Source organism: Arvicanthis niloticus, chromosome 19 (genome assembly GCF_011762505.2).
Source record: "Arvicanthis niloticus isolate mArvNil1 chromosome 19, mArvNil1.pat.X, whole genome shotgun sequence".
Lineage (NCBI taxonomy): Eukaryota > Metazoa > Chordata > Mammalia > Rodentia > Muridae > Arvicanthis > Arvicanthis niloticus.
In genome coordinates, this window is record NC_047676.1 from 7,055,486 (window position 1) to 7,073,282 (window position 17,797).

Consider the following 17,797-nt stretch of genomic DNA (forward strand, 5'->3'; position numbering starts at 1 on the left):
GGGCTGGGAATGAAAGGGGACGGAGGGTGAGAAGAGATGAGGCCAAGACAAAGTTCTCTGATCAAGGCCCCAAGCTTTAATGTTCAGTTCTCAATTTAAAGGGGAAGACCCAACCCACAACCCCTCCTGGTTTCAGATGGGTGAGATAATCCATAGTCCGTTCCAGGTCAATGCCGGAGATGTCTCAAGGCAAGTCCAGGGGCAGTTCTGCTTCTGTGTTCTGGGCAGCCAAGGTGGGTAACTCCACCTAGATCCTGTCACTTGACCTTGTTGTGGTAAACAAGGTCTCTCAGGCTTGCTCATGGTTGGGGGAAGGTACACCCATACAGGTCTGTTATCACAGGCTGGAAGTAGGGGACTCTAAAACCTTTGTCATCAAAACTGACGAGGATTAACCCCTAACTTACTTGCTAAGCCAGATAGTCAATCACGGGTAAGAGTACACTTCAAGACCCTTGCCCCTAACTCTGGGAGGCCTCACCATCTAAAGGAAGGCTGGGGTCATTTGTTCCAACCTAACACAGGCACAGTTTCTGTAAGTTTCCCAAACCTTCTCTTTTGGAAAAAAAAAAAAAATTAAAAAGGGGGACCTGTTGGGAGCTGACTTTTAGCAGAATGCAGCTATCAACTTTGCAGCCATCTTGAGCCATATATCCTAATAAGAGACTTGTTTTTCAGCAGCTACAACAACTGAGCACACTCTGACAAACATCTTGTTTATCCCACATGTCTTGTTTTGCTGTTTAGTGACCCCAGCTGCATGGTGCATGTGTTAAAGTGACTTCAGCTGTGTTCCCCTGCTTGTGCTTATAAATACCCAGGATTTTTCTTGCAAGGGAGTCAATGGGAGACAGTAAACGAGACTTGACTACACACTCTGTTTTTTCTCCATTCTTCGCATCTCTTCCCCTTCTTCCCCCAACTCTCTCTCTTGCTAGACCCTGACCCACAGACCAGAGCAGCAGAGCAGTCTGGGACATTTGGGACCCCAAGTGTGGGACAGCTCAGGCCGGGACAGTCAATGCAATTAACATAAATTTCTTTACCTTAGACTCAGGTAGACTCTTCAGACAAGGGAAAAAAGCAGCCACATTCTTCATCAAAATATCACAAAAACAGTCTCTAGGCCACATACTGGAATTCTCTGAAACCTCTTGGGACAGGTTTTTACAGTTAGAATCACTTTCAATAACACAGTCTTTCATATTCCTATTAGGATAACCCCTTAAGCCCCATTTAAAGCATCCCACTGTTGACAAATTAAAATTCTTCCCCAAATCCACATTCTTCCAGACAAAAGCATGGTCAGGCCTATCACAGCAAGAGCCCACTCCCTGGTACCAACTTCTGTCTTAGGGTTTTACTGCTGTAAACAGACATCATGACCAAGGCAAGTCTTATAAAGGACAGCCTTGAATTGGGGCTGGCTTACAGGTTAAGAGGTTCACTTCAGTATCATCAAAGAGGGAACATGGCAGCATCCAGGCAGGCCTAGTACAGGAGGAGCTGAGAGTTCTACACCTTCATCTGAAAGCTGCTAACAGACTACTGCTCTCAGACAGCTAGGAATGGGGTTTTGTAACTTTGACTCAAGCATGAACTGCACAAGAATAAACCTTTCAAAGAAGAGATGGGAATTCTCAATACTCCATGTTTCCAGTGCAACTTCTTTAACACAGTGACCTCACTTGACAGAAATATGAACATATTTATGATACCTTTGTGTTCAAGAAGAAATCATCTCAGAGTTCTGCTTAGGAGAAATGTGGGAAGTTCAAGGCAGATACCACTGATGTTCAAATATTGTTAAATACGAACAATGACAGGATCAGCAGAGAGTCAGGAAATTTGATAAGGAACATCAACCTAACAGAGACAGAAATCTTATTGTGCACGATTGATCAGGTCTCAGGACACAGACCAGTGTGATCCCAGGAGCTCTGCCCCTCCTCTTGGGAGACACAGAGAAGGAAAGAGTGAGCTCAGAGAACACCTGTGGTTACTGGCTTTGAATTCTAAGTCTTGTGTCTTAAGCACCAGACATGACAGGTAGGGTCACCAAGGATGCTTTCAAGAGCATCTTACAGAGATGATGCTCACTCCTAAATTAACTTATGCTTCCACATTTTTAAGTCATGAATTTTTTATGTGCTAATAAGATACTTTAAATTTCTTTACAATCACAACGTTCTAGCAAAAATAACTAGGAAACCTGGTAAACATCACTGTGAAAGGGTCGACTCACAGGCTAACATCACGTGCTGAGACCACAGAAGTTTAATGAGTCCAAAAGCCAGTGGGTGCCCATCTGCAGAATTCTGTTCCTTCCCAAATTCACCTACAGGTCAGGAACGTAGGTGGTGAACCAACGGGTTCTGTGGGCTCAGGGAAGTGCCTTGCAATGACTTGTGGGAAATGTAGTCCGAACCACTGTGACGACATCAGAAGGCTGGCCATTGGAATTAAACTTCCGCATTTGATTTTGAAACTTAACTTCTCCTCAACTTAGACGACTGTCCTGTTGAGAGCTGCTTTTGGATCAATGACATGGAGGTTGGTGCAGGGAACAGCGCAATCTTGGAGATCTGAGGGACCGTGCAGGGCGCGGGAAGGAGCTTACTTGGGCTTGTTGTGAGACAGGCGAAGCTGCTGACCTGGAGGTGCTGTGCTGACCTAGGTTAGGGAAGAAGGTTGGAAACAACAGGATGGCAAGGGCAGGCTGGGTCTGCTGCCTGCCTGTGCCTGAGATGCTGAAGGGAGCGCACTCATCTTTACTGGGGAAATGTGCTCTCCTTAGCTGACCCCTGTTCACGTGGCTGTAGTCAGATTCGCAGGTCTTAGAGATCACGTGGACGTCTAGCGCCTCCTACACTTTATGTCCTGTCTAGTACTGAGTTTGAGCTCACAAATCCTCCTAAAGTTTCTAGTGTCCAGGGACAGAGTCCTGTTGGGGTGATTGTTGAGTGGGGTGTTAGTTCCTTTTCCTTTGTAATGAATTCTTAGATTTATGTATGCCTCGGTTTGAATAAGAATTCTGAATGTACAATCCTGTCACCTGAATCATCACAATACATGGTGATATAGCCACAGAATAATCTTGTAACTGGTATGAACCTGTGTTTACACAATACAAATTGTTATGGAATTTGCTCTTCTGCTTAAAAATCACTAGACCATAATAACTCAGCAATTCTTAGTACATGTTCTATCCAAAATTTGGACTTGTTTTGAGATAAGAGAGATGACTTGATTTGATGAGAGAAATGGAACTCCTGATCTCTGGGATGGGCAGGAATGTCTCAGAAAGGGAAGGGTGATGGCCCTCCTCTGCTCACATGATTGTCTTCTGTCTGTTCACATTATCAGCAGTTTCTAAATTCTCTTGAATGTACTCTGTCCCTGTGTCTGGCATCCAGCTTCACTGTTGTTCTCTGACTATTTCTAGAAAGATTTACTAATGTATTCGTGAGGATGTAAGAAAAATTTACAAGGTTCTGGCACATTTGCCTTCTTCTTCTTATTTTTTCTTTTTCTTTTCTTTTTTTTTTTTTTTGGTTTTTTCGAGACAGGGTTTCTCTGTGTAGCCCTGGCTGTCCTGGAACTCACTCTGTAGACCAGGCTGGCCTCGAACTCAGAAATCCACCTGCCTCTGCCTCTCAAGTGCTGGGAGCCTTCTTATTATTTTAACATAGATTTCTGCCATGCAAAATTCAGTCCTCCTCTTAAAGGGTTAAGAGAGACTTTAGTCCGGTGCCTTTTGAGTGGTCATTATCTGAGAACACAGCATTAGTTTAATCCAAAATCCGTGCTTCAACAGAAAGCAGTTTCATGGTTTTAGAGAACAGAGAATGTCATTAACCAAGGAAAGTTAAAATACATTAGTGTGTGTGTCATAGAGAAATCAGAGATATTCTATTCGCCTATGATGCCATCTGATGAGATTTTAGCTTTTGGACTGGTCGAATCTTAGGTTCTGCCAAGGCAGTGGGTTCTGAGAGGTTTTTAATCTATTGTCACAAGCTGTGTGGTTTACTACATAGTGAGGCAAGGACTGACTGTCCTGCAGGGAAAACCAGCCCAAGGTAAGTCAGCTGCCCCTGAACCTGCAAAATTCCAGGCTCTGCCCCTCAATGAACTTCCACATGGACCATCAATCTCTGCACACACAGACTCCTTCCAAGAGATTTGCATTCACAGTCAGACAAGTGGTTTTGTGTGTTTGTGTTTTAAGGATTTTTCCTCCACAGCCCCTCCCCCAGTGAGTGAAGAGAGAAACCTGGCTTGTACCTTTTAGAGGTTGAGGAACTTGGAAATGAGGAAGTGGATGCTGCTCTAGGAGCCCCTTGCTGATCTGCAGTCTCCCCTTCCTGGTGTTGTCTGCTTAGGAAAGACAGATTATCTTGAGACACAGGAGATACCCAAACACATCCTCCCTGGGTTGTAGCAGACAAGGAAGGTTAAGGAAGGTCAGCTGCATTCACACAGGAATCCTGTTTTTTTTTTTTTTTTTTTGGGGGGGGGGGTTGGTTTTTAGAGACAGGGTTTCTCTGTGTAGTCCTGGCTGTCCTGCTACTCACTCTGTAGCCCAGGCTGGCCTCGAACCCAGAAATCCACCTGCCTCTGCTTCCCAAATGCTGGGATTAAAGGCGTGAGCCACCACCCCTGGCCGAATCCTGTTTTTAAAGGCAAGAAATCTAACCCAGTCAGTCACACATTGAATCTAAAGGATTGTGAGTCAAGTGAGAGATGCAATTTTTATCCCATTGTCTAGTAATCTCATGAAGAGGAAACCTGCAGGAATGTTGATCAACACTTATTCTTCTTCATTTAAATAAGATGCAGGAATCTTAGTGTACTGATGCTGCCCTGAATTCAGGGGATTTACGATCTCAAATTGCAAAGTGTGGAATGTGTGGACCATGGAAGGAAAACAAAGAAAAAAACTTAAAGAAGACAAAAGCAATAGCTGGGAACAGGATGTCTTGTATAAACTGTTGACACAAAGGCAAGCAAGTTTATTAAAAAATACAACATGCAATATTGTATTGGTAGAAGAAAAATGGCCAAGTTCACCTGAGACCTAAATCATTCAGTGTAGGCAATAAGAGCACAGGATACTTCAGAAACTGCTGCTTAGAGAAGATAGCTTCTGTAGTCACAGAATTGTGGAATCCCCTGTAACTGCAACAATGACTTCATGGCAATGTGTCCTCTGTCTGATTAGCCTGGCCAAGTCCCCTACTGGATGAAGACAGAGAACTAAAGTTCCCATTCCTGTCATGGGGCCTCTGAGACAGTGTTAGTTTGGTATAAGCTGCACAATGACTGAACTTATTGGTAAATTTTCTAATTATAATGTGGTTTGTATAATTTGTTTCCATTTGTCTACAAATTCATTTATTGTTCTACCCATTGGCTGCTCAAACTCCTGACCCTTTTTGCAGTATCATTTGGATCTCTGTGCGTGCCCAAGAAGCCAGCCCTTCCCAAATGCATCATACAATATACGTGGATCTTCATTGTATTTGTCATTTGTGGTTGTGCATATTTGGGTTGAGCCTCACCATGGCTCCGTATTGTGAAGAATTTACATAATATGTGCTGTATTGTGATGGGACACTAAAGCTCCATTTTTTCCAAGACTTAGCTTTTTTATTGTACTAGCTAGTTTATTGTACACTTGAACTATCCTTATGTGAGTAGAGGAAATGTTAATTTAAGAAACCCTCTGTAAGATCAGGCTGTGTGCCAGCCTGTGGAGCAGTTTCCTAGAGACTGATGGAGCATGGCACATACTGATATTCTGAGACGGTAGCCCTGGATTGTATAGAGAAGCAGGCTGAGCAAGCCATTATAGGAAGCCTATGAGCAGAACCCCTCCATTATCTCTAATCATCTCCTGCCTCCTGGTCCCTGTCCCGTTTAACTCCCTGTCCTGACCTTCTTCAATAATGAACTGTGCTGTGGAAGTGTAAGCCCAGTAAACCCTTTCCTCTCCAATCTGATTTTTGGTCATGGAGTTTCATGGCAGGAATAGAAGCTCTAACTAAGGCATATGTGTGTTTGTATTTTGTTACCATTCATGTCTAAGAGATGATCTCATCCTCTCTAACTGGAGTTATGGACAGTTGTGAGTGGCCATGAGGCCTCTAGGAATCAAACCCCATGTCCTTTGGAAGAGTACCCAGTGCTCTTAACTACTGAGTCATCTGTCTAGCTTTAACACACTGTTTTTAGTTGCCCTCGTTCTCCATTTTATGGTTCTTAAAAGCATTATATAATGGGAGTTTCTAGGACCTTTTGTCATCCACTTCACTTAGAGATGGGTCCTGTGTTGCAAACAGTACCACATCAGGAGTATTTTAGGATTCTTTCTTACCTGTATCAGAAGTGCTTCCTGCTCTCCTCTCCCTTAGGGTCACCTTTAGATTTATATGCAGAAGTGCATGATGCCTCTTTGTATTTATGTTATTACTGATGGTTTTATTTAGCACAATGTGTAAGTTAATTGTGGTTATGTCTACCACAGGATTGTTTCCAAATGAATGAGACTCAGACTATATGATTCATTTATTTGGTATTTGCTCAATTACTAGGGGTTTTCTCCTAATCTATTTTTCTAACGCTAGACTGGCTACTTCCCCATCAATCTCCCCAAATTCTTGCTGTTTTTGTCTTTCCTGAATTATCTGTGCTCCATCAATGTGTCTGGGGCAGGGGTGGGCATTTCACTTGGGCATTGCTGCTGATCCACCATGACTACTAAAGACCTGTCCCTACATCTCCCCCCTCCCCCCGTATTTCTCATGTTGTGGACCTTACTTGCAAACCCGGTCCTGTCTCGAAGACCTGCCTACCTCTAATCACCCCCATAATTGGCTGTTGCTAGTTTTATTTAACCATTATTTTAAATTGGGGAGCCAGTTTTACACAAAAATTGCTGGTGAACTCATGGGAATTCACTTGTCTTGGGGCAGCCAGATGTTGGGGTACAGAATTTAGCACTTAAATAAATGGAAGCACCACACCAACCCCAAACAATAATGTCAGATGTTTACTTTTTTTAATTTTATTTTTTCAGCATATGCTGTCATTCTGGGATGTGGTCATTTATTTCTCTGCAGAGGAATGGGAATACCTGGGTCCTGCTCAGTGGAACTTGTACAGGGATGTGACATTGGAGAATTACAACAACTTTGTGTTCCTGGGTGAGAATAACTTCCATGATGAGTTTTTAATTAATTGTAAGCATGAAAGTTGCTCCCTTTGTACAGTATCTCATGAGAATTTCTACATTCGTCAATGGCGTCACAGGGCTACTTGTAAGGAAAATTTAAATTATTCCTATAGCTTTGCACTATCTCTTCTTGGGTTCATACCACCCCCTTAATGTATCCTTTGTCTTATAATGTAAGTGGTACCATAAAGAGAAGGTCACATACTCCAGTTGTAAAAGTTCTCCTTGTAACCGAGGGGTGTGAGGCCCAGGCCCTGCAATTTCCAAGTTCCTCCTCAGCATTCTGATGTGGCCATCAGAAAACACATAAGAACTGGTCCTCTATACTCCTTTATTGTGTCTTCTCATTCCTGAAGCAAACAGACCTTGAGGGACATTTTATTTTCCACGTGACCACAGTAACAATGTTTTTCCATTTTTCCACAAACAGGTCTTGCTTCCTCTAGGCCATACCTAGTCACGTTCCTGGAGCAAATACAAGAGCTTTCAGATATGAAGAGTCAAGTGGACATCACTATGTACACAGGTGTGTCAGAAGCAGGGTGTCAGAGAAGAGAGCGAGAAACGCTAAGATCTAACATAAATCCATTGATACACAGTATTCTGGTATAATCATCTTTTTAAAAATTAAATATATATATTCTTTTACTGATTCACCTCACATCTGGCTCACTGCCCTCCACCTGGTCACCCAGGTCATTTGTCTGCCATCCTCTTCAGCTCTCAGCTGGTGGGCTCCATCCCAACACTGCCACTTCAACACTCTGTAATCCTAGATGCTTTCTTTCCCACTGAGTACAGCCACGGCAGCCCAGCTAGTAGAGTATCTTTCACATACAGACAACAGCTGTTGGGATAGCCTGTTTTCCAATTGTTCAGGACCTACATAATGATCAAACTGCACCTCTACTACATATGAGAAGGGAGGCCTAGATCCAGCCCATGTATGTGCTTTGATTGGTTGTTCAAATTCAAAGCCCCAAGGATCTAGGTTAGTTGACTCTATTGGTCTTTCTGTGGAGTTCATATCCCATTTGATCCTGCAGTGTTTTCTCCTCTTCCTCCTTAGGAGTCCCCATGCTCCATCCACTGTTTGGCTCTGGGTGTCTGTATGTGTGTGAGTCAGCTGCTGGGTGGAGCCTTTCAGAAGACCACATGTTCATTTGATTTTCAAAATCTAGTTTTCTGTCTTTTTCAAAGGTGGACCTAATCTTACATTTATAATGCTTTGAGTCCCATTACTTTGCTTTCTTCTACTATGAGATTAATTTGTGTTTCTGATGACTGCTAAAGCTCTATTATTTCTATGTAATCTTTAACTTGGGTATGTATTTTTTATCAGATATATGTACCTGCATGTTTAAAAGTGATGAGTCATCTCAGCTAGCTCCCAAATGAATGAGACAGCAATTGATAAGCTTTACAACACAGTTACTGGGACATTAGGATTACCAATGAGTTAATCCTCTAAGGTAATCTGGCTAGCTCCCAGAAATAGACCCCATGATCCTTGCATTTTAGTACTGGTCTGGCTCTCTGAGCTTCAGGAGACTTCACATGATGTCTGTCTAGAACCCTTTCTTATAGTGAACACCCCCTCTCTGTTCTTCCCTGGAGTAGCAGAAGTGCAGCAGATTCTTTCTTCTGCCTGCGGCCATTGGCTGATCAGCTTTTATTGACAAGTTAGAGGGTAAATGAGGAATAATATTTACACAAACTTGAGATGGGAGATTCTAAGAATGAACAGTCCAATGCCAATTCTGGATGGCACAAACATATGGGGGTAGAGAAATCAAGCATTTGAATAATTCATGGCTAATTTTCACAAACTGCACAAAACCATTATGCCTAAAGACGTGCATAAATCTTTATTTAGTTATCAAAGAGTGTCTTCAGTTGCCATTCAAAACTTCTGAAACAAAACTCTATACTTAGGCTATAGATATAATATTATATACACATATACTATATAAATATTGTTTATTCAGGTGGTTTCTAAATTAGACTAATTTATACTTTGTTTTTAAGTACTCATGACATTTCCGTATCTCTTTAAGGAGCTGATTTGCATTTACATAATGCCCTTATGAGTTTTCTTAGTGGATATGATTCTTTCATAGATGTTTCATTTTGTTTAATATTCTATTTGTTCCGTGTTGTATGTTGCCATTGTCTTCTTTCTTCAAGGAAGTCTACATGATTTTCACTTATTCTGTGTTTTAAATTGTACTGCACTGAACACAGGTACAGAAAATTGAATGTAGCTTCAGATTAATACAGACAAATCCAAGTACAAGTAAATGTTTGTTTTTTAAAAGCTTTCAGTATAAATATACACATTTTTTATCTGTTTTCATTCATTTCTCAACTGTTACTCACCAGGGGGAGACTGCTATACGTGCAAAGAATGTGGTAATGTCTTTGAAGGGAAAGAAGCATTTCAAGATCATCAGATAATTCATTTAGGAGACAAGCCCTACAAATGTGAAGAGTGTGGCAAGTCCTTCCGTTATCCATCAGTACTTTCTGAACACAAAGGAATTCACACAGGAGAAAGACCCTACAAGTGTGACATCTGTAGCAAGGCCTTCCATGGTCCATCAAGACTTTTTCAACATAAGAAAATTCACATAAAAGAAAAAGTCTACAAGTGTGAAGTATGTGGCAAGGCTTTCAGTTATGCATCAAGACTTTATGTTCACATGAGCATCCATACAGGAGAGAAGCCATACAAGTGTGAAATATGTGGGAAGGCCTTCCACTCTCCACCATCACTTTGTCAACATAAGAGAACTCATACAGGAGAGAAACCCTACAATTGTGATGTATGTGGCAAGGCCTTTCGCTTTCCATGTTTACTTTCAAAACACAAGATAAGTCATACAGACCAAAAACCCTACAAGTATAAAATCTGTGGACATTTCCTCCGTTCTCAATCATCACTTCATGAACACAAGATAATGCATACAGGACTGAAACCCTACAAGTGTGAAATATGTGAGAAGACCTTTGAATATCCTTCCAGACTTTCAAAACATAAGAATATGCATGCAGGAGAGACACCATGCAAGTGTAAAATATGTGGAAAGGCCTGTTCTTCATTATCACTTCGTGAACACCAGAAAACTCATAGAGGAGAGAAACCCTATAGGTGTGAAGTATGTGGCAAGGCCTTCCGTTATCCATCAGGACTTTCCACACATAAGAAAATTCATACAAGAGAAAAAACATAAAAGTGTGAAGTATGTGGCAAGGCCTTCCATTATTCATCATTATTTTCTAAACACAAGAGAGTTCATATAGAAGAGAATCCCTACAAGTGTGAAGTATGTGACCAGGTCTTCTGTTATTCATCAAGACTTTACAAACATAACAGAATTCATACATGAGAGAAATACTACAAATATGAAGTATGTGGCCTGGCCTTCCATTTTCCATAATTACATTCTGAAAAAAGAGCATCCATACAGGTGGAAACCCTAAACTTGTGATGTATCAGGCAAACTTCTATAAAGGATCAAACACCAAAACTAAGAATACTAGTGAATAATACTGAGATTGAAGGGATGGTTGACACTGAAGCAGATATCACCATTATCTCTCCAAATCCTTGGCCTAAAAGTTGGCCACTTTGAAGAAGTAGACATCCAGTTTCAAAGACTTGGGACTTTATCCAAACTAAAACAAAGCACCAGATGGCTTAAATATATAGGACCAGAAGTTCAGGTAGGAAAACTGAGGCCATATGTGGGTGATATAGCTATTAACTTATGGGGAAGAGATCTGTTACAGCAGTGGAAAACCCAAATTAATATCCCCTCAGTGTCTAGTCATGAAACACATCAGCCTCCTAAATAAAATTTAAAAGTAGTTAAAAAACATTATCAAAGGCAGTCACAGACTCTCCAAGCTGTCCATAAACAAGATATGGCAGAGGCCAACAAGTTAGCTCTACCCCAAGGAGCCATTCCTGCCAAGATACCAACAGCCTTACCACTAAGGTGGTTGAATGATCAACCCATTTGAATTGAGCAATGGTCTGTGATAAACAAAAAATTACAGGTATTAGAACAGCTAGTCCAGGAGCAGCTGGAGGCTCAGCATATAGAGGGGTCTACCAGTCCTTGAAATTCTCCAGTATTTGTCATTAAAAAGAAATTTGGCAAATGGAGGATGTTGACAGATCCCAGAGCAATTAATAAGATTATTCAGCTTATGGATTCCTTGCAGCCTGGTATCCCATTGCCTTCCTTGTTGCCTAAGGAATGGCCCATCATAGTGATTGATCTGAAAGATTATTTCTTCATGATTCTTCTACATGAATGTGATATAAGGAAAGGTTTGCTTTCTCAGTACCCACCTTCAATAGAGGTCACCCAGTAAAAAGATATCATTGGAAAGTCTTACCACAAGGAATGGTAAATAGTCCTACCTTGTGTCAATACTTTGTACAACAGCCATTGGAGATGATTTGCAATCAATTTCCCAAATCCATTATTTATCATTATATGGATGACTTTTTGTTGGCTGATCCAGATATTAATATCGTGGAAAGAATGTTTGATGAAGTAAAGAAAACCTTGCCTTGCTGGGGATTGCAAATAGCCCTTGAAAAAATATAAAGAGGGGATTCTATTAATTATCTGGGATATAAAATAAGTCTACAAAAGGTTAAGCCACAAAAGATACAAATCAGAAGAAACCAGTTAAGGACCCTTAATGATTTTCAGAAGCTACTTGGAGATATCAACTGGCTGGAGTCAGCAATTGGCTTGGCCATTCAAGAGCTGAGTTATTTATTTCAAACCTTACAAGGCGATAAAGATTTAAATAGACCAAGGAATCTGACATCTGAGGCTGAGATGGAGTTAGCCTTGGTAGAAAGAAAATTGCAGGATACACATCTAGATCATATTGATCCAAGGATGGCCTGCATCTTAGTTATCTTACATTCTACTCATTCTCCTATAGGAATTCTTATGCAGAGAGATTATATCTTAGATTGGCTATTTTTAGCTCATAAACAGAGTAAGAAGTTGAAAACCTTCATTGAGAAGGTCTCTGAATTGATACTAAAGGGAAAAAAGACAATTAGTTGGAATGGACCCGGCTGAAATTGTTGTACCTTTTACTAATGCAGAAATGCCTCATTTCTCAGGCACAAGATGAATGAATATTGGCAAAGAACATGCAGTAACTTCTTGGGATAGATTAACAACAGATACCCTGAAGGCAAGCGGCTTCAGTTCATAAAAAGAACTAATTGGATTCTCCCTGGTATATTAAAGGGAACTCCGATATCTGGAGCCCCTACTTTTACAGTGATGATAGTAAACCAGGAAAGGCAGGATATAAATCAGAAGACATTAGTAAGATGACTGAGAGTCCCTATAAGTCAGTTCAAAAATCTGAATTGTATGCAATAATCATAATTTTGTCAGATTTTCAAGAGTCCCTTAATATTGTAACTTACTCTCAATCTGCAGAAAGGGTTGTTTTACACATAGAGACTGCTGAAATTATTCAGGATGATTCTGAATTGACCTCACTATTTATTCAACTACAACAAATGATCAGAAATAGGAGTTACCCACTATATATAACACACATAAGATCCTATACAGGTCTGCCAGGCCCTCTGACACAAGGTAATAATGAAATTGGCCAGGTATTGTTAGGAAGCATACTAGAGGCTTTAGAATTCGAAAAAACCCACTATGTTAACAGCAAAGGTTTAAAGAAAGTGTTCTCTATTACTTGGCAACAAGCCATGGAAATTGTGAGGCAGTGCCCTACTTGCTCATTATACAACCAAACTCCCTTGCCTACAGGAAGTAACCCTAAGGGTACCCAAAGAAATGACATTTGGCAAATGGATGTCTTTCATTTTACAGAGTTTGGTAAACTGAAATATGTGCACCATACTATAGACATGTATTCAGGATTTCAATTGGCAACTGCCTTGGCATCAGAAAAGGCTGATTCTGTAATTACACATTTGTTAGAAGTCATGGCCATTATGGGAATAACCATACAAAGTAAAACAGACAATGGTCCAGCATATATCTCTAATAAGATGAAGAAGGTTTTTTTTACATATTATAATATAAAGCATGTTACAGGCATATCATACAATCCTATGGGATAAGCAGTTGTGGAGAGATCTAATCGAACTCTAAAGTAGATGCTCAAAAAGAATCCCCAAAGATAGATTACATACGGATTTATTAACCTTAAATTTTTTGAATGCCAATAAACAAAACACCCAAGACAATGAGAGACATTGGATGGTGGAAAAAACTAGTGAACTAAATCAACCTGTTTATATTAAGGATATTCTGATGTCACAATGGAAAGTGGGAAATGTGTTACACTGGGGGGCGGGGGGGGGGAAGGTTATGCCTATGTTTCCACAGGAAAAGAAAAGCTGTGGGTTTCTTCCAAGTTGATAAAAATCAGACATGACAAAGGGAGACCTCCTGAAGACCTTGTCCACACACAAGAAAAGGGAGACTAACAACCAACCAAATAGGTGATATATATATGGTGTTGTTTATGTCTCTTATATAGAAACAGCTCTGGAAACAGCAAGAACACTTAATTGGGTACTAATTTCTCATGACTTGTTAATACATGCCATCCTTTATGAGGGTATATATATAAAGTTATATTACAGTTTGATTAAGTGATGAAACTAACCTAAAGAAGGGCAGTTGCCTTTCTTTATTGATCTTCATTGACCAAGCTGTGTGTCCTGCATGCTCTGTGTGAATGTCTTTATAAAACTACCTGCTGCTTTTAAGTTTTATATGTTGCAGGATGAAAGAAGAGAAAGACAGCCCTAGCCAGATTCATACTCGGGGATGGTGAGACTCCGGGACATTCTATTCGAGCTCCATGCTTGATTCTACTGCAACTACATCGAAGCTGCTTCTTTTAAGGACTTGCTTCCAGAACTTTTCCAGAACAACTAGATTGCCTGTTCAGCCTTTCTGACTGTCACAGTCATGGTGTCAGCTAAGCAATGAACTTTCTCAGCACATAGTGACTTCAAGGCAAGTGATGCCAGCTAGCTCTCCTTTGACTAAGCCAATTTTCCTATTTCCCTTTGGGCCCCCAGATGGGAATTCTTTGCCCCAATTCAGCTGGAAGCAGACAAAAGGAGATCATCACCCCAGTTCCTTATGTTGGAGTGGATGGTTCTGGTTACTTTAGAAATTATACATGTGTTGTCATTTAAAGGATACTTTACAAATGTAGCTTTGGACAGGGAGGGAACTAGAGAGCTTAAACTCAGAGATTTCTACCTTTCCTGTCCTCTTCTCTATCCTTCCTTCTTAGGTAAAAGGGAGGGAAGACAGAAAGTCCCAATCTTTCTATAGCTTCTATTACAAATAGTTTGGGATGAATAAGTAATACAAGGGCCAGATATTAAACTCAAGGTTCTATCAGATTCTGATTTAATTATAACGTAGTGTTTTCAAAATTATTCAAATAGAAATAATTGAGAGTAGTCAAGGTGTAATAGTTCAGATGTACTTTATAAAGAGTCTTCAAAAATTCAGAAGTCCACAAAATATGATATTATAATCATTTTATTATTACTAGAGTTTTGACTAAGAGAGATGTCAGCTCTGACAGTATCCCCTTTATGATTCAAAGAAGATATTTAGCATCCACATGGTGTTGCTTCATTTGTGACAAGGTAGCCACTGGGCAAGAATTACCCTAATTCATCTACAGACAAAAAGTACTAGTGTCCAGGAAAGGATTTAAGATGGCAGCATAATCAATAGCTTAGCTCTGACAAGCAGAGGAAGATAGTCCTTCATAGTTCCTGCTTTACTTAAGGTCTTTCACATTGTTATGGGCAGAAGGCTTAAGACCGATGCTCTTACATTTTGATAAATAGGGGACTATCTATGTAGTCAGCAGTCTCTACATTTTGTTTAAGTTTTGGAAGCTATGTTTTTGTGCTTTCTATATATTCAGGTAATATTTAATGTCTTCTCGGATCTCTGGTAGGGTTGAAAAGAAGTCCTAGTCTCATAATGAAACTTAAGTTCTAAAACACTCAAGAAGATGATACAGGTTTAAAGGGATATTTTTCAGATGGTAATACAAGTTAAAATCAAAACATAATTCAAATATAGAATTGTAAACTCTTTAAGATAGGATAGATGTTAGAGTAATGTACCTAAATTGACAAAATTAAAGGACTGGGGAGTATTAATATATATCATACCTTTTAGTTCACATAACTGTTATAACTATGTTCAGTGTATATCTGAGAGAAAAGATCTTTTTAATGGACAAAAAGAGTGAGATGTTCTGTACTTGGTTGATTGCTTAAATTATGTTAATTGGCTTCACAAATTATATGGGAATTTGCATGTCTGCATGTGAGACACTGATAGTTCCTTCCCCCAGCTACTTCTAATTGGTAAATGAAGTTGCCAGTGGACAATGGCTGGGCTTCGAGACAGAGGTAGGATTTTGAGGTCCCTGGAAAAGAAACATGGAAGGAGTGGGAGGAGAGGAGAATTGCCATGGCTGGGGAAGGAAAAGGTCTTAGACTAAGAAGTGTAGAACAGAGAGAAAGTGACACTGACAACATGTAAGAGTTGGGAATCATGGCCAAGGAACACTGCAGGCTGGTATCTGTGGTGGCAAGGATAAAATGTAGGTTTCAGTAAATAATAATTCAGAAATATCAGAGGGGAGTGTGTGTTAGTGGTGGGAGGTTAATGAAATTGGTTACCTCCACAGCAGCGTGACCCCACTCCCTGTTTACCAATGTTTATAAGGAAGTAGCCACCACCTTGGCACACAGGGCCTTTCTGTTCCTCCTACAATCATGCTTAAATCCAGAGACCCAAGGAGGGTAATAAGAAAGGTTTCAGAGGGTTCATAAAATGTGCCTATCTCCCTATGAAGGAAAAATAGAATAGATGATATGGAAGAATTACAGATGATTGGGGATGAATGTTGAAGTGTCAAGTTGGGTATGGTATGAAGGGAGATAGAGTTGGAAAAGATGAATGAAATTTAAAACCATGTGTCTGGTAACAAGGAAACCTAGTAGACTGGAAATGCCCTGGAATATGTGTAGTTTCTTGTAGCTCCTTGTAGGACCACTCCACCCTCTGACACCAAATCTTCTAGACAAACTGAATCATCTAGGGTTGTGGGGTCTGGAAGCAAAATTTATCCTAGAGGGTCACTAGGAGTGATAGTCAGTGGAACTTGTTGTAGAGTGGCTCAGCTCTAGCACATACTTTTAATCCAAGAGCTAAGTTAAGTCAACCCTAAGATGAGAAGCAGAGCAACATCCAGCTGCTTGCATTTATTTTACAGCACATCTATTGGAGCCTACTCTTTCAGGATTCTTGCTTATACAAAAGACTTGTTGAGACATCCATCCTAATGGGACTGAACAACTAGTAGACTCTTGGACTTCCCTTGCACAGATGCATAGATAGATAAACAGATAGATAGATAGATAGATAGATAGATAGATAGATAGATAGATAGATAGATGATAGATTGATAGACCATATATATACAAAATCAAATTTGATTCAACCATTCCCTGTCACCATCAGAGGAATTCAGCAACAGTTCAATTAAAAGATTTAATGCCTGCTGTTAAAAAAAAGCCACTGCTCTGGATGTAATCAAGGACAAAACAACTTCAATAGATAAAGCAAAAAATTCAGCATAGAACACAAAAATCAAGTATTCTGTTAAACTGCTATATTATCAGAGATCAAAGCCAAAACCACACACCAATGACATAGAAATTGAAGATGTAATAGACATAGATGGGAGTAGATGTAACAAAATTTTACCAACATCTTTGCATCTGGATGGCCTCTTCAGAGGGGGAGATATTCAGCTTCTAGGGACTTTATCTATGGTGATACAACTTGCACGTGAGGTCAGGTGTATAGGGCCAGAGAAATACATATATAAATAAAAACAATATATGGCCAATATGGCATGAATTTGAGTCAGTTGTATGTGTGAGTTGTTGTAGCAATGGAAAACACAGATTAGCATTCCTCTACTCTCAGAAAAAAAACAGTGAGGCAATATATATATATATATATATATATATATATACACACACACATATATATATATGTATATATTGAAAGAACCCAGTAGCTTAAGATACCATTGACAATTTACGTTTTCATTTACTCTTTATTTTGATTTTGATTTTGATTGTGAGAGGCATGCAGCCATGCTTTCTGCCCTCTGAACAGCCTGCTTCATTGCACAGTAGGGCTCCTAGCATCAGCACAGAGCCCACCAGTGAGTGTATTGTCAGTGTCCACTTGGGGGCTGCAGCTGTGTCTTAGCTTATGATATGAACCCCAGGATTTTGTGCACTCAATCAGCATGAATTTTCTCCTAGTCCCAAACACCATGTGTCTTTCAGAAAATGTACAGCTAAGAAACCAGTTCTTCCTGTCTCCTACGCTAAAATGAATGGCATATGTTTTCCATTTGGTAATCTCAAATCAATTTTTTTTTTAAAGAGTTTTTGCCAGA

General features: G+C 40.1%; 1 protein-coding gene across 1 annotated transcript; it reads left to right on the forward strand.

Annotated features, from left to right (window-relative positions):
• The first annotated feature begins 2,427 nt into the window (after positions 1 to 2,427).
• LOC117723903 (uncharacterized) lies at positions 2,428 to 14,784 on the forward strand. The gene is made up of 5 exons (XM_034523486.2): positions 2,428 to 2,553; positions 7,082 to 7,208; positions 7,668 to 7,763; positions 9,620 to 10,963; positions 13,654 to 14,784. Exons 1-4 carry the CDS (start codon positions 2,548 to 2,550, stop codon positions 10,468 to 10,470), a joined length of 1,080 nt encoding a protein of 359 aa, XP_034379377.1. The 5' UTR covers positions 2,428 to 2,547; the 3' UTR covers positions 10,471 to 10,963; positions 13,654 to 14,784.
• The last annotated feature ends 3,013 nt before the right edge of the window (positions 14,785 to 17,797 follow it).